Consider the following 19,601-nt stretch of genomic DNA (forward strand, 5'->3'; position numbering starts at 1 on the left):
GATTCTTCACAAAAAATTACAGTTGTATATCTTTGTTTGAAGCCTGAAATGTGGCAAAAGGTCAAAGTTCAAGGGGGCCGAATACTTTCGCAAGGCACTGTAACACACTATTTAGGTTGGTGTTACTGTTGACCGTGTAGATTTAGCTCATGTCAACGCTTGATGTACAGTGCCTTCAAAGTATTCACACCCCTTTACTTTTTCCACATTTTGTGTTAGACTGGATTAAATTGATTGGCCTACACATAATACCCCATAATGTTAGTGGAATTATGTTTTTATTAAAAATGAGAAGCTGGAATGTCTTGAGTCAATATGTATTTAACCCCTTTGATATGGCAAGCCTAAATAAGTTCAGGAGTAAAAAGTAATATGTTGCAAAGCTCTTACACTTACCCAGAAAGACTAATCTTGCTACCAAAGGTGATTCTAACAAGTATTGACTCGGGGGTGAATACTTAAGTATTTCTAAAAACTTTCACTTTGTCATGGGGTAGTGTGAAGAAACAAATCCATTTTGAATTCTGGCTGTTACACAATGTGGAATAAGTCGAGGGGTATGAATACTTTGAATGTACTATGCAGTAGCCCATGCCAGTAACTAACACCATTGTGGATCTCTAACATACTGATGTTTTTCCATCAATTGTACAGTTACGCGGCAAGATGTTACCACATTGCTGAAGAAGCTAGTGAGTGACTATGGTAAATACGATTTTCAGTTGATATGTGCTGGGAACATTATCACAAATGTCCTTTTATTTTTTTCCTCCCACCTGTACTAGAAAGTCTTTATCATGGAATGCAGACAGCAAGATGCATCTGTATGTTGTTTCTCTTACAGCAATGGCAATCTCTGTTGGGTCCTGAACTGTGTTTGAATGGATTTGTATGTATATTAAAGCTGGCTTTAATTTTGTTCGCTGCTCTAGAATACCCCTCATAGAAAGAAAATTATGGTATTTTGGTAATTCAGGATTTATTTAAAGCAGCATGTAGTACAAGCAGATCTAAGGGAGCCATTTGGAGGGGTGATTTGAAGAAGCAAAACTTGGCAGTACAAAAATATCTTAATCTACATACTCTGAAATGGAACGGTCCAGATAAATTCCTATAGCATATCGCTAGAGAACTGTGCAGTATCTGAGGCACGTTCAACAAGGTATGCATGCAAACTGTTTACCTTGTTGAACAAACCTCTAAAATGTATATATTATTTAAATGTGTCCACTGTATCAGTCTTAACTAGACTGGTATTATGGAATGTACATTCTATACATGAGAATGTAAATTATCAACGAACATGTTTGTTCTAATGCCAGGGGCTGTAACAGCCTCAACCATTACTGTCCACCTGCAGTCTTGTGAGACACGGTAACACTTCAAACAGGCACCATAAGCCTAGTCCTGTGTTTTTATGGCACTTACTTACACATATAGATGTACTAAGTGTCAGCCAGTGATTCTTATAATTCAATTGCACCAGAATGATGATGCTGGTTAACAAGTTAAAAGTGGAATACTGAGCATGTCCCTTATTTAGAAAATCTGTTAACCCATACAAAGCTGAGCATAGGCTATTGCTTGAATGTAAAGCTAGTAACAATGTGTGCAAAAATATTTGGTCTGAAACTAATAGCATTATGCCTTCGTCAATAGGACTCCCTAAAGGACTGGTGGTTCTTCATATCAGGTGACTTAAAAGCACAAAGCCTAATAGTGCAGCTCTCTGAAAAGGCACAAGCACGTTGTCATCCACTGAAAAACAAAACACCTCATGTACAGTACACCCCCCCACTCACAGTAAAAACACTAGAAATAAATAAATAAATAGCTGAAGGTGTCTTGGCTGGTCACAGTTCTCTAGAAATAAAGGTTGTTCCCTGAGTTGAACACCATTTTCAATCTACTACAGTTGGTCTAATAAGTTGGGCTGACAGTAAAAAAGTGATGGTGCAATTTGAGTTTCTCTGTGAGAATATATTCCAGTAGCTATTATTACAGCTGAAGATCATATTTTAACCTCATAATACTATTGCACACCTTGTGAAGATGGAGAAGCACAATTAACAGTTAGAATGCAGACCATCCTTTAATATGGCAAGTATCTGTCTGGTGGCATCCATATGTCCCTTGCTACCTCTAGACTAGATCAATTGAAGATGGTCTTGCGGAGGTGTCTGTTGGGGATCTCTATAGCGCTGACCTGTAGGGGCCAGGAGCCGCCCATGATGCCAGCCTGGATGGCCACCCCAGTCACCACTGCCAAGTCTGGGTCCACTGAGGTGTTGGGCTCCTTCCCAAAGTACTCACTGATCAGCTTCCTAATCCTAGGGATGCGGGTGGAGCCTCCCACCAGAACTATCTCATCCACCTCCTCCTTCCCCAGGTGGCCCTCAGCCAGCACTGTCTCTACAGGCACCAGAATCTTCTGGAAGAGGTCGGCGTTCAACTCTTCAAACAGTTCACGGGTGATGACTGCTTGGAAGATGACTGGGATTGGGTCCTTGGTGGGCCCCTGTGGTGGTTGCTTGGGGTCTCCTTGGGGCTCCAGGTGCAGGGGTACCCTGAGGTCGGCGCTGGGCTGCAGGGTGAGGTTGAGCTTGGCTGCCTCCACGGCCTGGCGAAGGTGGTGGATGTCCTCTTTGAGGGTGGGGGGAATGCCGTACTGCTGGCGGACCCTCTCCATGGTGTACTGGAGCAGCCTCTGGCTGAAGTCCTGTCCCCCCAGCTTGTTGTTACCTAGGAAACGAAGACAACAGCAAGGATCATTCTCTGAGCCCAAGAATACTATCTGATAGTGTTGTATTGGGGTTGATTCCATTTCAGGTCATGTACTGTATGGTTTGAATTAGTTGTGCTAATTGGAAATGGTCCTCTTTAACTACAATATGGCAAATGTTCCACTTGTACTGTATGCCCAATTTAAAACCAGAAGTTAAATGAAAATGACCAACTAAACCATGCGTATCGACAACATAAGGAGTTGAGAGTAAATTAGCATCTTACCTGCCATGGCTCTGGTGAGGAACATGCCACCCTGTTTGTTGAGCAGAGAGACATCCAGCGTTCCTCCTCCCAGGTCTACCACCAGCACGTTGAACACGTCCACCTTGTGTAACCCGTACGCCATTGCTGCAGCTGTGGGCTCGTTGATCACACGCAGGATGTCCAGTCCTGAGTGGTGTAAACAGAACAATCAGATGTTAGTTATAGTGGGTAGTGTAGATTTGGTCAAAGCCCTTAAGGAATCTTAATGATTTTGGATTAGGTGTCCAATATTCTACTCTGTATGTATCAGTGCATTCGCAAAGTATTCAGACCCCTTCACTTTTTCCACATTTTATTACTTTACAGCCTTATTCTAAAATGGATTAAATAGTTTTTTTCCCTCTCAATCTACACACGTAGACCATAATGACAAAGCAAAAACATGTTCAGAAATGCAAATGTATTAAAAACAAGTACGGGAAAAAAAAAGGGGGGGAAAAAAAGGTATGAAATGAAAAAAATGAAATGTATGCATTCACTACTGTAAGTCGCTCTGGATAAGAGCGTCTGCTAAATGACAAAAAAATGTTTTAAAAAATAAATTTAAATATCACATTTACATAAGTATTAAGACCCTTTACTCAGTACTTTGTTGAAGCACCTTTTGGCAGCGACTACAACCTGGAGTCTTCTTGGGCATGACGCTACAAGCTTGGCACACCTGAACTTGGGGGGTTACTCCTATTCGTCTCTGCAGATCCTCTCAAGCTCTGTCAGGTTGGATGGGGAGCATCGCTGCACAGCTATTTTCAAGTCTCTCCAGAGATGTTCGATCGGGTTCAAGTCCAGGCTCTGGCTGGGCCACTCAATGGTTTTCATCAAGGATCTCTCTACTTTGCTCCGTTCATCTTTCCCTCGATCCTGACTAGTCTCCCAGTCCCTGCTGCTGAAAAACATTCCCACAGCATGATGCTGCCACCACCATGCTTCAAAGTAGGGATGGTACCAGGTTTCCTCCAGATGTGACGCTTGGCATTCAGGCCAAATAGTTCAAGCTTGGTTTCATCAGACAAGAGAATATTGTTCTTCATGGTCTGAGAGTCTTTAGGTGCCTTTTGGCAAATTCCAAGCGGGCTGTCATGTGCCTTTTACTGAGGAGTAGCTTCTGTCTGGCCACTCTACCATAAAGGCCTGTTTGGTGGAGTGCTGCAGAGATGGTTTTCCTTCTGGTAGGTTCTCCCATCTCCACAGAGTAGCTCTGTCAGAGTGACCATCAGTTTCTTGGTCACCTCCCTGACCAAGGCCCTTCTCCCTCGATTGCTCAGTTTGGCCAGGCAGCCAGCTCTAGGAAGAGTCTTGGTGGTTCCAAACTTCTTCCATTTAAGAATGATGGAGGCCACTGTGTTCTTGGGGACCTTCAATGCTACAGAAATCTTTTGGTACCCTTCCCCAGATCTGTGCCTCAACACAATCCCGTCTCGGTGCGCTACGGACAATTCCTTCAACCTCATGGCTTGGTTTTTGGGACCTTATATAGACAGGTGTCCAGTCAATTGAATGTACCACAGGTGGACTCCAATGAAGTTGTAGAAACATCTCAAGGATGATCAATGGAAACAGGCTGTACCTGTGCTCAATTTCAAGTCTCATAGTAAAGGGCCTGAATATTTATGTAAATAAGGTTAAAAAAAAAAGTATACATTTGCAAGAAAAGTTATATTTCATCAATTTTAGAATAAGCCTGTAACGTTACAAAATGGGGAAAAAGTCAAGGGGTCTGAATAAAGTGGTATGTATGTAAAACAGTTATTTTAGAACAAACACCTAATTATATCAGGGATTGACATTAAAGTCTAATGCAGTTGCACATCCGAAAATGTAAATTAGCTATTTACAAGCAGAAGTGACATATTGCCTGCCTTTCACCTACCCATAGGAGAGGAATCAGAAAGATCAGTAATTTAATTATTTGTATTTTGGTTATCACTAAAAAAAGTTATCAGAGCAAGCTCAGCTCGTCATAAATTGTCTGTCTTTCACTTACACAATGTGGATGAACCAGAGCAGGCTCAACTTGCGCTCAGTTTTACTTGCCCCAGGCAATAGGGCAACCCTTAATGTCAATCCCTGTATGATGGACTGTTTCTAAATGAGACTACACTAAACAGCTATACAGTGTAAGTTATTCCTGTAGCAGTGTTTACACATCAAATCAGATATTGTATGACTGTTGATACAGTATTGCCAGAGACTGACCAGCCAGGTTGGCAGCCCTGACGGTGTAGTTCCTCTGTCTCTCATCAAACTCAGCAGGGACAGAGATAACAGCCCTCTGAATGGGGACACCCAGGTGACGCTCCGCCATCTTCCTCATCTTCAGCAGCAGTCGAGAACCAATGAATTCGGGAGTAACTGTGAACGTCTGGTTGGTGGTGACAAAGAACTCTGCACTGCCATTGTTGTTTATCACCTGAAAGAAAGGTGTTACAAATTAAAGTCAGCAGTCATTGATGTAGAATATTTATACACCTGTAATCACACATAGCTTATGTAGCCAAATGCTGATGATGTATTAAATCATTTTCACTGTGGTGTAGTGACTGTCAAAGTAACTACAGCAGTATGTACTGTACCTTGAATGGATAACGAGCACTTTCCTGCTCAAGGAGCTCTTGTTCGAATATCTTTCCAATAAACCGCTTGGCATCATAGATGGTGTTTTCAGGATTGCTGTCGGCCAGATCCAGACCATCGTGACCGGCGAGGACTTCGGTAGATGTGAACGACACCGCACTAGGGATGCTCTTCCGCCCCTCCTCATCCCCTATCACCTCCACATCCCCGGTACCCGGGTGGAATACTCCCACGGAGCAGAAAGTGGTCCCCAGATCTAGGCCGATAACTTTGGGTTTCGGTGGAGGCAGATACTGCTGGCCCAGATAGCCAGCCAGAAATAAAGCCAGAATGACCGATCCTGCGACACGGAAGATAAAGAAATGACGTGGGTTTAGGGATGGATGTTGACTACGTAGCTAGCTAACTAACTAACTAACAACTGGTACAGATAGCCTACTTATTTACATATTAATTCAGCGTTGACAGTTCTGACAATTCGTTTACCTTTCCAGCTAACTTGACTACTGTGAATTAGGTAGCAACTAGCCAGCTGTTTGCCTGCCCACTTGCTACTTACTGTTAGCTAGCTAAACAGCTGGTTAGTTACACAACAAGCACACGTTACGGTTAAATCTTACTTACCGATCATAGACATTTCCCCAGCCATTGTCATGTATTGATCACCACCGAACTGAGACGTAGTAAAACAAAATCTAGGCTAGTCGCCTCATCAGTTTCGGAATGGATGAATGGTGTCACTAGTTACCACAGCCACTAAGTCATAAACCCCGCCTATATCTACATTTTATCTTCTTCAAATGCCATTTTAAACTTAACCCTTAAATACACTTCTAACCATATCCTTTTTACGATGGCCAATTTTGACTTTGTGACTGTAGTAATTAGTGACCTGTTCTACGTTCAGAATAATATGGATGATCCACAGAACTACACGTCACCATTATAGGGTGCGTTCGTAAATTCACTCTGGAGTGCCAGAGGACATTGTCCGCTCTGAATTTACGAACGGACAATCTGATAACGCTCTGAATTTAAAAACACGCAGAGCGTTGTCAGATTGTCCTTCCGTAAATTCAGTGTTTCGCTCTCGGAGAGCACACTGGACGCTCTGGCCGAGGAGTAGGGTTGATCCGAGCGTTCTGACCTCACAACAGCAGTGAAGCACCCAAGCTAACTGGCTAAAGTTAGTTAGCTAGCATGCTAGCTACTTCCTGGCATAAGCGAGAGAACACCTCACTCTGACCATTTTTCTCGCGCTGGTTATGCTGTGTTCATGTTATTCAGAGCGTTGGTGACTGTAACTGTGCTGATGGCAACAATTTAATTACGCCTTTTTGCCGATGTTTACTGACACCGACCATACTCCACGGGTGTTGAGCGTTCGTAAATGAATCAGTTATTCTGAGCGAATTTACGAACTCACCCATAATGTGGTCTAAAGCTTCTGGGTACCGTAGTCCAATCCATGCTTTATCGCTTATATATACACAGGATGAGAAAGCAAAGGAACAACCTTTCCCATGAACACTAGTCGTATATGACGTTCAAATGAGTGTGTTCAGTGTCGTAACATTTTGAGGCATGCAACATATAGCAATATTGTACAACTGCAACACCTTTTCTGTGCACATTTTGCTTGAAAATATATTATACATTCAATGCAGTACAAATTAACGGATTAGTTAGACAGATTACTCTTTAAATACTTTATTCATGTGTGACATATTGCACTTATTGAGTTCTACAAGTATGTGCATTTCACAGGAGGTTGGTGGCAACTTAATTGGGGAGGACGGCTCGTGGTAAGGGCTGGAGCGGAAAAAGTAGAACGTATCAAATACATCAAACATATGGTTTCCATGTGTTTGATGCCATTCCATTCGATCGTTTCAGCCATTATTATGATCCGTCCTCCCCTCAGCAGCCTCCACTGGTACTGTACATTTTGTTGAACCAGGATTGTTCAAAAAGATATGTAAAAACTCCCGTGCACGCACACATACACGTTTGTTTTACTATCCTTGTTGGGACAAGGATAGTAAACAATGAATTTCCATTCAAACTCCCATTTTCCCTGACCTTAAACCTAACCTACCCCTAACCACAACCCCCTAACTCCTAAACCTAACCCCTTAAGCCTGAAATAGCCTTCTGTCACCACAAGGATAGTAAAACCAAACACACACAGACCATAGTTTCCAGCACAATACACAAAAAAAAAGATTTGATTTAAGTCAAATATAATTTGTCAGGGGTGTCATTCCATGGAGGGCCTAGTGTCTGCAGGTTTTAGTTGTTTTCCTTTCAATTAAGCCATAAACTACCAGGTGTAGAGAGTTCCTTTCTAATTTGTGACCTTAATTCATCAATCAAGTACAAGGGAAGAGTGAGAACCTGCAGCTATTCGGCCCTCCGTGTGAATGAGTTTGACACCTGTGCTTCATGTGAATGAATAGGTTAGATAAAAGGTGCATTCAACAAATTCATTGGTTTTAAGAAAAATTGGCTACATTTAACATTTAATTAATTAAATCCCATCTTGTTAAACCAAATACAGACAAGACAAACATGGTGAGCCATCGTAATTTACATGTCAAAACTTGTTAGTTAGGATAGTCTGGCCTATCAGTGTGTGACTGGTTGGCTCTCTGTGTCCTCTTTGCTGTTTTCAGAGCACTCTGATAGAATAAAGCAGCCTGAGTCTCTTGGACAGTCGCTTTTCTCCACCTTCAAACTGTGTGATGAAGAGGGCTCCTCACTCTCCCTCACATCATCGCCTGCGAACACAAGAACAAAGCAGTCTGGTTGGTTGGATCCTCAGACCCAGAAAAGAAACCTGCGAGTTGCCAGGTTAGCTGCCCCGATCCAAGTCAATTTAAATTAATTTGGGTTGCCATTCTCAAACCATCCAAATGGAATTAAGCTTGATTTAATGACTAGATTCATCCCTGGCTGGTAATCTTTGCCAGGGTTAGCCAACAGCCAGTCATGATATCTGGTTCAGCCAGGATGGCTGTCACGCTCTGACCTAGGAGAGCTGTGTTTTCTCTGATTAGTTAAGTCAGGGTGTGATAGGTGGGTGGGCATTCAATGTTTTTCTTTTCTATGTTTTGGCCAGTTATGGTTTCCAATCAGAGGCAGCTGTCTATCGTTGTCTCTGATTGGAAGCCATACTTAGGCAGCCTGTTTTTCCTGTGTTGGTGTGGGTAGTTGTTTTCCGTTTTGTTAGTTACCTGACAGAACTGTTGGCTGTCGTTTTGTTGTTTTTGGTTAAGTGTTTCATTAAAGTAAAGTATGAGCACTCTACACGCTGCGCCTTGGTCCCCTTTATACGACCCTCGTTACAGTGGCAGTGTTATCTGTTTGGTCCAAAATTAGCCCACAGTCAATATCTGGTTTAGCCAGTGTGGCAGTGCCATCTGTTTGGTCCGAAACTAGCCCACAGTCACGATATCTGGTTCAGCCAGGGTGGCAGTGCCATCTGTTTGGTCTGAAACTAGCCCACAGTCACGATATCTGGTTCAGCCAGGGTGGCAGTGCCATCTGTTTGGTCTGAAACTAGCCCACAGTCACGATATCTGGTTTAGCCAGGGTGGCAGTGCCATCTGTTTGGTCCGAAACTAGCCCACAGTCACGATATCTGGTTCAGCCAGTGTGGCAGTGCCATCTGTTTGGTCTGAAACTAGCCCACAGTCACGATATCTGGTTCAGCCAGGGTGGCAGTGCCATCTGTTTGGTCCGAAACTAGCCCACAGTCACGATATCTGGTTCAGCCAGGGTGGCAGTGCCATCTGTTTGGTCCAAAATTAGCCCACAGTCAATATCTGGTTTAGCCAGTGTGGCAGTGCCATCTGTTTGGTCTGAAACTAGCCCACAGTCACGATATCTGGTTCAGCCAGGGTGGCAGTGCCATCTGTTTGGTCCGAAACTAGCCCACAGTCACGATATCTGGTTCAGCCAGGGTGGCAGTGCCATCTGTTTGGTCCGAAACTAGCCCACAGTCACGATATCTGGTTCAGCCAGGGTGGCAGTGCCATCTGTTTGGTCTGAAACTAGCCCACAGTCACGATATCTGGTTCAGCCAGGGTGGCAGTGTTATCTGTTTGGTCCGAAACTAGCCCACAGTCACGATATCTGGTTCAGCCAGGGTGGCAGTGCCATCTGTTTGGTCTGAAACTAGCCCACAGTCACGATATCTGGTTCAGCCAGGGTGGCAGTGCCATCTGTTTGGTCCGAAACTAGCCCACAGTCACGATATCTGGTTCAGCCAGGGTGGCAGTGCCATCTGTTTGGTCTGAAACTAGCCCACAGTCACGATATCTGGTTCAGCCAGGGTGGCAGTGCTATCTGTTTGGTCTGAAATTAGCCCAAACACACATTTATGACCTTAATTTAGACCAACATAAATGGTGTTATGTGGGGACACAAACATAAATAACCTTCATGCTAATTGAACGCATCCCGTTTTGTAAGCAGCTGACAGAAACTGTCTAGTATTGCTCATTTCCTAATCTGGATTGGAGAACAATCTTTCGGTTTCATTTTATGTTTCAGAGCCTTGCAGTGTTTTACAGAGGAAGACATTTTGCCTCTTTAAGCAGTTTCTCTCTGACTGGAACCAACTCTGCAGGATGAGCAATTCTAAAATAATAGCAGCGATAAGCTTCTGCTAATTTTAACATACAAAGATCAAGATGTTACTTCCTGAGTGTAGTGCTGTGCAGCATAAAATGTCTGTGGTATAATTCGCTATTCCCTTTGCCCCAGTATAAATACAGTAGGGCTAGGCTACAGTAGAAATTGGTTTTGCTACTCACTCTCTGTATATCTGCAGTCGACAGCAGCCAGCAGCCTGCCTCTGTGTTCTGGATTCATCACGTTCAGCTCTATAAGGTGTTTCTCCTGCAGGTGCCTCAGGTCCTCTACTGTCTGGTAGCCATTCAGAAGCAGTGCAGATGCATACTCCTTGAATAAACAAGATACAGTTCCACTGTCAATCTCATCTACCTTTCATAATCTTATACTAATCTGTTCACCTTTGAGTGCTTTAGGTTATGTTTATGCATATTAAAAATGTTTGTTGTGTAGAGACAACACTGATTGGTTACTGTAAAGAGGAAAGAACAAAATGTGTCTGTATTTGGAAGTCATTTTAACAGGGTCAGAGCTTGACCATGGCTAGAAGCTATCCAGCTTTTGTGAAATTAACGTCATTTTAGCTAACCACAACCCTTTTCCTAACCTTAACCCAATTATTCTAACCTGCTAGGTTAATTCTCCTAACCTGCTACGAAAAGTCAAATCTGAAGTTAATTTGACAATAGATGGATCCCTTCTAGCCATGCCATCCGAGCACTCACCTCTAGATGTAGCCGCTCCAGTAGTTCCAGTAGTGTCTTTGGTCGTGGTCTCTTGCTCATCCTCTGAGGCCTGATCTTTGGCACCTCCTCCTCTCTTTCTTTCTCCGTGAGCATGTCAACGTAGATGAACTTGAAGTTGCCCACTTTGTTGTTCAGAATCCCCGTCCATGTGCCCATGGGAGATTTACTGATGATGCTGATAATGTCTCCAACCTGGTAAGAGATATCAATAGATTGGACTCATACATATAGATCATGAAACAGCTCTTACGAACAGCTTTCATGGCATTTCACAGTGCACCCATTCTGGAAGCATTATCTTCTGTCTACCTTGAGTTTGAGGGAGTCAGTGTCATATGGGCTGGGAACAAAGTCTGTGTGGACCCGTGCTCTACCACAGAAGTGTCTGTTGTAGGAGCCGTCCTCTTCTAGTCTCAGACTGTCTCTGGCACTGGAGCCATCTGACACGCTGGCCAAACCACCTGAGCCAACAGGGGACAATACATCACAATATGATTACACTGCACAGATTTACCCCTGGACCAAGAATATGTTGTGTGTGTATCCTTGTGTTGGAGGGAAGGTTACCAGCCTATCCTAATATTGTAATATGACGGTAATAATAAAATCAAATCAAATGTTATTTGTCACATGTGCCGAATACAACAGTGGTAGACCTTACAGTGAAATGCTTACTTACGAGCCCCTAACCAACAATGCAGTAAAAAAAAAAACCAAAAAACAGAATAAGAATAAGAAATAAAAGTAACAATTAAAGAGCAGCAGTAAAATAAAAATAGCGTGACTATATACAGGGTTGTACCGATACAGAGTCAATGGGCGGGGGCACCGGTTAGTCAAGGTAATTGAGGTAATATGTACATGTAGGTTGAGTTATTAAAGTGACTATGCATAGATGATAACAACAGAGAGTAGCAGCGGTGTAAAAGAAGGGAGGGGGGGGGGGCAATGCAAATAGTCAGGGTAGCCATTTGATTAGATGTTCAGGAGTCTTATGGCTTGGGGGTAGAAGCTGTTTAGAAGCTTCTTGGACCTAGACTTGGCGCTCTGGTACCGCTTGTCGTGCGGTAGCAGAGAGAACAGTCTATGACTAGGGTGGCTGGAGTCTGAAAATTGTTAGGGCCTTCCTCTGACACCGCCTGGTATAGAGGACCTGGATGGCAGGAAGCTTTTCCCCAGTGATGTACTGGGCCGTATGCCCTACCCTCTGTGGTGCCTTGCGGTCAGAGGCCGAGCAGTTGCCATACCAGGCAGTTGATGCAGTCAGGATGCTCTCGATGGTGCAGCTGTAGAACCTTTTGAGGATCTGAGGACCCATGAGGACCCATGTCTCCTGAGGTTTTGTCGTGCCCTCTTCATGACTGTCTTGGTGTGCTTGGACCATGTTAGTTTGTTGGTGATGTGGACACCAAGGAATTCGAAGCTTTCAACCTGCTCCACTACAACCCGTCGATGAGAATGGAGGCGTGTTCGATCCTCTTTTTCCTGTAGTCCACAATCATCTCCTTTGTCTTGATCACGTTGAGGGAGAGGTTGATGTCCTGGCACCACACGGCCAGGTTTCTGACCTCCTCACTATAGGCTGTCTCGTCATTGTCGGTGATCAGGCCTACCACTGTTGTGTCATCGGCAAACTTAATGATGGTGTTCGAGTCGTGCCTTGCCGTGCATACATGAGTGAACACGGAGCGCAAGTGGGGACTGAGCATTCACCCCTGAGGGGCCCCTGTGTTGAGGATCAGCGTGCCGGATGTGTTGTTATTTTCCCTTACCACCTGGGGGCGGCCCGTCAGGAAGTCCTGGATCCAGTTGCAGAGGGAGGTGTTTAGTCCCAGGGTCCTTAGCTTATTGATGAGCTTTGAGGGAAATATGGTGTTGAACGCTGAGCTGTAGTCAATAAATAGCATTCTCATATAGGTGTTCCTTTTATCCAGGTGGGAAAGGGCAGTGTGGAGTGCAATAGAGATTGCATCATCTGTGGATCTGTTAGGGCGGTATGCAAATTGGAGTGAGTCTAGGGTTTCTGGGATAATGGCGTTGATGTGAGCCATGACCAGCCTTTCAAAGCACTTTATGGCTACAGACGTGAGTGCTACGGGTCGGTAGTCATTTAGGCAGGTTACCTTAGTGTTCTTGGGCACAGGGACTATGGTGGTCTGCTTAAAACATGCTGGTATTACAGATTCGACAGGAAGAGGTTGAAAATGTCAGTGAAGACACTTGCCAGTTGGTCAGCGCATGCTCGCAGTACACGTCCTGGTAATCCGTCTGGCCCTGTGGCCTTGTGAATGTTGACCGGTTTAAAGGTCTTACTTACATCGGCTGCAGAGAGCATGATCACACAGTCTTCGGAACAGCTGATGCTCTCATGCATGTTTCAGTGTTATTTGCCTCGAAGCGAGCATAGAAGTAGTTTAGCTCGTCTGGTAGGCTCGTGTCACCTGGCAGCTCTCGGCTGTGCTTCCCTTTATAGTCTGTAATAGTTTGCAAGCCCTGCCACATCCGACAAGAGAGTCAGTGTAGTACGATTCGATCTTAGTCCTGTATTGACACTTTGATGGTTCGTCAGAGGGCATAGCGGGATTTCTTATAAGCTTCCGGGTTAGATCCCCGCTCCTTGAAAGCGGCAGCTCTAGCCTTTAGCTCAGTGCGGATGTTGCCTGTTGCCAATGACTGATGTGATGTACTCCTCAATGCCATCGGAGGAATCCCGGAACATTTTCCAGTTTGTGCAAGCAAAACAGTCCTGTAGCTTAGTATCTGCTTCATCTGACCACTTTATCATTCATTGAGTCACTGGTGCTCCTGCTTTAATTTTGTCTTGTAAGCAGGAATCAGGAGGATAGAATTATGGTCATATTTTCCAAATCGAAGACGATGGAGAGCTTTGTATGCAACTCTGTGTGTGGAGTAAAAGTGGTCTAGAGTTTTTTTCCCTCTGGTTGTACATTTAACATGCTGATAGAAATTTGGTAAGACCGATTTAAGTTTTCCTGCGTTAAAGGCCTCGGCCACTAGGAACGCCGACTCTGGGTGAGCGTTTTCCTGTTTGCTTATGGCGGAATACAGCTCATTGAGTGCGGTCTTAGTGCCAGCATCAGTTTGCGGTGGTATGTAGACAGCCACAAAAAATACAGATGAAAACTATCTAAGTAGATAGTGTGGTCTACAGCTTACCATGAGATACTCTACCTCAGGCGAGCAAAACCTTGAGACTTCCTTAGATATCTTGCACCAGCTGTTGTTTACAAAAATACATAGTCCGCCACCCCTTGTCTTACCAGACGTCGCTGTTCTATCCTGCCGATACAGCATATAACCAGCCAGCTGTATGTTGATAATGTTGTCGTTCAGCCACGACTCCGTGATGCATAATATATTACAGTTTTGAAAGTCCTGTTGGTAGTTTAATCTTTCGTAGGTCATTGTTTTATTTTCCAAAGATTGCACATTTGCTAGCAGAATGGAAGGCAGTGGGGGTTTATTCGATTGCCTACGAATTCTCAGAAGACAGTCCGCCCTCCGGCCTATTTTTCTCTGCCTTCTCTTCACGCAAATGACAGGGATCTGGGCCTGTTCCCAGGAAAGTAGTATGTCATTCATGTTGGGCTCATTAAAGGGAAAAAAGGATTCTGCCAGTTCGTGATGAGTAATCGCAATTCTGATGTCTAGAAGTTATTTTCGGTCATAAGAGAGCAGCAACATTATGTACAAAATACAAAAGAAGTAAAAAAAGAAGTTACAAACAACGCAAAGAAACAAACAAAAAAACACAATTGGATAGGAACACGTAAAACGTCAGCCTTCTTCTCCGGGGCCATCTTAATAATATGGTAATACAATGGTAAAATAAAACTCATGAAAACACATCACATTAGCTTATTCTTCATTTACAAACGTGTAACTTAATTTACAGACTTGTATGAGGAGAGACATTACTTTTTGTTGACATCCCTGTGGAGAGGACTTACTGGAGGAGCTCTGTCCGCTGTAGAGGCTCTCCAGAGAGTTGCTGGTCTCTTCAGAGCCTTTCTCAACAGGAGGACTGCTCTCTGTTTCCTCCTCTAGGTCTCTGTTAGTGTCCACACCCTGCATTGGGAAATACAAGATGGACAAGCCACTATGTGAGTCAGCTAAATCATCTCAGGATGGATTCCTTTGCTATATCAATAACAGTGCCATTTATATAAGGAAGGAAGTGTCAGTAGGTTAACAATTCAACATAGCCACTTACAAACACTGACCAGGTTGTTGGATGCTATTTTGTCACTTAGACCTAATTTCAACACAAATTGAGGCTTGCTTGGCCAGACTTACACTACATGAACAGAAGTATGTGGACACCTGCTCGTCGAACATCTCATTCCAAAATCATGGCATTAATATGGAGTTGGTCCCCCTTTTGTTGCTATAACAGCCTACCACTCTTCTGGGAAGGCTTTCCAGTAGATGTTGGAACATTGCTGCAGGGACTTACTTCCCTTCAGCCACAAGTGCATTAGTGAGGTCGGGCACTGATGTTGGGCGATTACACCTGGCTCGCAGTCTGTATTCCAATTCATCCCAAAAGGTGTTCGATGAGGTTGAGGTCAGGCCTCTGTGCAGTCCCGTCAAGTTCTTCCACACCGATCTTGACAAACCATTTCTGTATGGACCTTGCTTTGTGCAAGGGGACATTGTCATGCTGAAACAGGAAAGGGCCTTCCCAAACTGTTGCCACAAAGTTGGAAGCACAAAATCATCTAGAATGTCATTGTATGCAGTAGTGTTCACTGGAACTAAGGGGCCTAGCCCGAACCATGAAAAAAAGCCTCAGACCATTATTCCTCCTCCAGCAAACTTTACAGGTGGCACTATGCATTGGGGCAGGCAGCACTCTCCTGTCATCCACCAAACCCAGATTCGTCCATCGGACTGCCAGATGGTGAAGTGTGATTCATCACTCCAGAGAACAAGTTTCCACTACTCCAATGGTGGCGAGCTTTACACCACTCCAGCCGAAGCTTGGCATTGCGCATGGTGATCTTAGGCTTGTGTGCGGCTGCTCGTCCATGAAAACCCATTTCATTAAGCTTCCAACTAACAGTTATTGTGCTGGCGTTGCTTCCAGATACAGTTTGGAACTTGGTAGTGAGTGTTGCAACCGAGGACAGACAATTTTTACGCATTACGTGCTTCAGCACTCGGCGGTCCCGTTCTTTGAGCTTGTGTGGCATACCACTTTGCGGCTGAGCCGTTGTTGCTCCTAGAAGTTTCCACTTCACAAAAACAGCACTTACAGTTGACCAGGGCAGCTCTAGCAGGGCAGAAATTTGAAGAACTGACTTGTTGGAAAGGTGGCATCCTGTGTCGGTGCCACATTGAAAGTCACTGATCTCTTCAGTAAGGCCATTGTTTGACTATGGAGATTGCATGGCTGTGGGCTCGATTTTATACACCTGTCAGCAATGTGTGTGGTTGAAATTGCCGAATCCACTAATTTGATGGGGTGTCCACATACTTTTGTATATATAGTGTATTTTACAAGTGTTCTTATGACATAGGTAGACGTCACAATGTTGCATTTGAGGATGTGGGTTATACCCAGTCAGATGGGAAATATACAATATTTCAAGAGCCTCTAGATGTTTTGATATACTACGCAAATATAAGTACTGTGTAGGATGAGAAAGAGGCAGTCTGTAGTGTGACTCACAGCTTCCTCAGAAAAGGTTTTGAAGTGCTTCTTGCCCATCTTCCTGCGCATGGTTAGAGAGATGGCCTTCATCTTCTTCCCCAGGCTGCCTTGTTTGGTTTGATCAGAACTCTCACATCCAGACTCCTCTGTCACTGTTGTTACATTTTCCTCTAGTCTGGCTGGTGATGGTTGTCTGTTGCCGTCAAATCGCCCAAAACTTGTGGAGCGCTGCATGGAGAGATCACAGATTGAATATGCGTTTGCCACAGTGGCAGCAGGAGTCAAGACTCAATCTGGAACATTATGCAATACATGTAGCACCCCCATCCCACCCAATCACTATGGGTTTTTGATGATTTCCTTTCCTTTCCTTTTACGTTTCATATTATGCCTATGAAGGACCAATTCAATGGTAATGAATTATGTTATCATACTCCCTTGATTTACAGTAATACTGTGCCATTGTCTTGAGCAATGTGTCTTGAGCCTAGACGTCTGGCACGTGAGGCTACTTGAACTCAATCCCATTTGCACTATGTGTGTATCTCTATCATGATGTGCTTGTGAGGTACAGTTAATAGATTTTCAAATTTTTCATAAACCTAAAAGTATTTAATGAATAATTCCAGTAAATCCCTATTAAATACCAGGACCACACACTGCAGCAATCTAGGGAACCTTTTGACCATATATCTGCTGCACTTCCACACAGATGACCAATGTCTTCTATCTACTGATCATCAGTCAAAGACATTGCTTCGTCTTTTAGTTAGAATCACATTTTAGTGCTAACTATTGTGGGTAGTTAGCACTAAAGAGTTGTCAATTCTACACAAATAGTTATCAATTCAATGCATTTAAACGTGCTACTTAGAAATAATGTGTTTCCACCTACCTTTGGTTTACTGGGCTTTGGTTTGTCTGAAACATTTGAGGCTGCCCTCTGTAGCATTTTGTGTTGATGTTGGTTGGTTTTAGAGTTCAGTCTAAGGAAATCTTAAAGAAGCCTATCTGTACTCTGACCAACTCTGATGGTAGTTAAGTGTTAACTGCACTAAACTAACCCAGAACGAATGCTTGGCTTCCTCAAAATGACAGGATGTGATATGTGAGGCAATCAACATTATTTCTATTACCACGGTATCCGTTTCAGAAGGAGAAAAACACATTCTGCTAGATGAGCACTTTGCGGTCTCCCTCTAAAAACATTTGAATTTCTAGGAACACTGTGATGAAGGTGACAATTTTGGAACCTAGTTACCATTTGTGTTTGGGCTACATTTGCTGCATGACTCACTCCTGGCATAGGCTATACAGTGCCTTCAGAAAGTATTCACACCCCTTGACTTATTCCACATTTTGTTGTGTTACAGCCTGAATTCAAAATTGAATAAATGCAGTGATTACAGCTGTGAGTCTTTCTGGGTAAATCTTTAATAGCTTTGCACAACCTGTCTAATACAATATATGGACATTATAATTTTTTTAATTCTTCAAGCTCTGTCAAGTTGGTTGTTGATCATTGCTAGACAGCCTTGCATTAGATGTTAAAGCCAATGTAAGTCAAAACTCTAACTAGGCCACTCAGGAACATTCTTGGTAAGCAACCACAGTGTATATTTGGCCTTGTGTTTTAGGTTATTGTCCTGCTGAAATTATGCCGATTAAAAGCATACCCATAACATACTGCCACTGCCATGCTTGAAAATATGAAGAGTGGTACTTGTGTTGGATTTGCCCCAAACATAACACTTTGTATTAAGGACATGAAATTCATTACTTTGCAACATTTATTGCAGTTTTACTTTAGTGCCTTAATGCAAACAGGATGCATGTATTGGAATATTTCTATTCTGTACTGGCTTCCTTTCTTTCACTCTATCATTTAGGTTAGTATTGTGGAGTAACTATAATGTTGTTGATCCATCCTCAGTTTTCTCCTATTACAGCCATTAAACTCCGTAATTGTTTTATAGTCACCATTGGCCTCATGGTGAAATCCATGAGTTGTTTCATTCCTCTCCGGCAACTGAGTTAGGAAGGACACCTGTATCCTTGTAGTGACTGGGTGTATTGATACACCATCCAAAGTGTATTGAATAACTTCATCATGCTCAAAGGGATATTCAATGTCTGCTTTTTTTTATTTGTACCCATCTATCAATAGGTGCTCTTCTTTGCAAGGCATTGAAAAACCTGTGTTTGAAATTCATTGCTCGACTGGTGGACCTTACAAATAATTGTAAACTAAGCAAAAAAAGAAACGTCCTCCCACTGTCAACTGCGTTTATTTTCAGCAAACTTAACATGTGTAAATATTTGTATGAACATAAGATTCAACAACTGAGACATAAACTGAACAGGTTCCACAGACATGTGACAAACAGAAATGGAATCATGTGTCCCTGAACAAAGGGGGGAGAAGGGGGGGGTGTCCCTCAGGTGTGATGTTCGGATGTACCAATCCTGTGCAGGTGTTGTTACACGGTGTCTGCTACTGCGAGGACGATCAGCTGTCCGTCCTGTCTCCCCGTAGTGCTGTCTTAGGCGTCTCACAGTACGGACATTGCAATTTATTGCCCTGGCCACATGTGCAGAACTCATGCCTCCTTGCAGCATGCCTAAGGCATGTTCACGCAGATGAGCAGAGACCCTGGGCATCTTTCCTTTGGTGTTTTTCAGAGTCAGTAGAAAGGCCTCTTTAGTGTCCTAAGTTTTCATAACTGTGACCTTAATTGCCTACCGTCTGTAAGCTGTTCATGTCTTAACGACCGTTCCACAGGTGCATGTTCATTAACTTCTCTGGGCAAGGTGGGATGTGACCGTCCCACCTTCAACAGCCAGTGAAATAGCATGGCGCGAAATACAAAACAGCAAAAATATCATAATTTCAATTTCTCAAACATATGACTATT

General features: G+C 43.5%; 2 protein-coding genes across 3 annotated transcripts; both read right to left on the reverse strand.

The window, feature by feature from the left end:
• Window positions 1-960: 960 nt before the first annotated feature.
• Window positions 961-6,748, reverse strand: hspa13 (heat shock protein 70 family, member 13). Its single transcript, XM_014214958.2, has 5 exons — window positions 6,250-6,748; window positions 5,625-5,965; window positions 5,248-5,461; window positions 3,010-3,177; window positions 961-2,742 (listed from the first exon to the last, which is right to left on the reverse strand). Exons 1-5 carry the CDS (start codon window positions 6,278-6,280, stop codon window positions 2,153-2,155), a joined length of 1,344 nt encoding a protein of 447 aa, XP_014070433.1. The 5' UTR covers window positions 6,281-6,748; the 3' UTR covers window positions 961-2,152.
• A 559-nt stretch (window positions 6,749-7,307) lies between these two features.
• LOC123744747 (SAM domain-containing protein SAMSN-1-like) lies at window positions 7,308-17,798 on the reverse strand. Of its 2 annotated transcripts, none has more exons than XM_045724700.1 (7): window positions 17,582-17,798; window positions 16,705-16,914; window positions 14,981-15,098; window positions 11,319-11,470; window positions 10,989-11,201; window positions 10,446-10,593; window positions 7,308-8,405 (listed from the first exon to the last, which is right to left on the reverse strand). In XM_045724700.1, exons 1-7 carry the CDS (start codon window positions 17,636-17,638, stop codon window positions 8,254-8,256), a joined length of 1,050 nt encoding a protein of 349 aa, XP_045580656.1. In that variant the 5' UTR covers window positions 17,639-17,798; the 3' UTR covers window positions 7,308-8,253. The 2 variants fall into 2 exon arrangements, with proteins under 2 accessions (XP_045580656.1, XP_045580655.1); XM_045724699.1 differs by having other exon boundaries at window positions 11,319-11,476.
• Between the last annotated feature and the right edge of the window lie 1,803 nt (window positions 17,799-19,601).

Source organism: Salmo salar, chromosome ssa09, assembly GCF_905237065.1.
Source record: "Salmo salar chromosome ssa09, Ssal_v3.1, whole genome shotgun sequence".
NCBI classification, from domain to species: Eukaryota; Metazoa; Chordata; class Actinopteri; order Salmoniformes; family Salmonidae; genus Salmo; species Salmo salar.

What these genes read in the sequence shown, in the direction of transcription:
- hspa13 (XM_014214958.2), bottom strand. Translation starts at nt 6,280, where the DNA reads ATGACAATGGCTGGGGAAATGTCTATGATCG. An exon ending in CAGGGCTGCCAACCTGGCTG is followed by an intron (nt 3,178 to 5,247) that starts GTCAGTCTCTGG and finishes TACACCACTCAG; the next exon opens with GACTGGACATCCTGCGTGTG. An exon ending in CCTCACCAGAGCCATGGCAG is followed by an intron (nt 2,743 to 3,009) that starts GTAAGATGCTAA and finishes TTCGTTTCCTAG; the next exon opens with GTAACAACAAGCTGGGGGGA.
- LOC123744747 (XM_045724699.1), bottom strand. Translation starts at nt 17,638, where the DNA reads ATGCTACAGAGGGCAGCCTCAAATGTTTCAGACAAACCAAAGCCCAGT. An exon ending in TGGAGCGGCTACATCTAGAG is followed by an intron (nt 10,594 to 10,988) that starts GTGAGTGCTCGG and finishes TGTTTATTCAAG; the next exon opens with GAGTATGCATCTGCACTGCT. An exon ending in CGACTGCAGATATACAGAGA is followed by an intron (nt 8,406 to 10,445) that starts GTGAGTAGCAAA and finishes TTGTGTTCGCAG; the next exon opens with GCGATGATGTGAGGGAGAGT.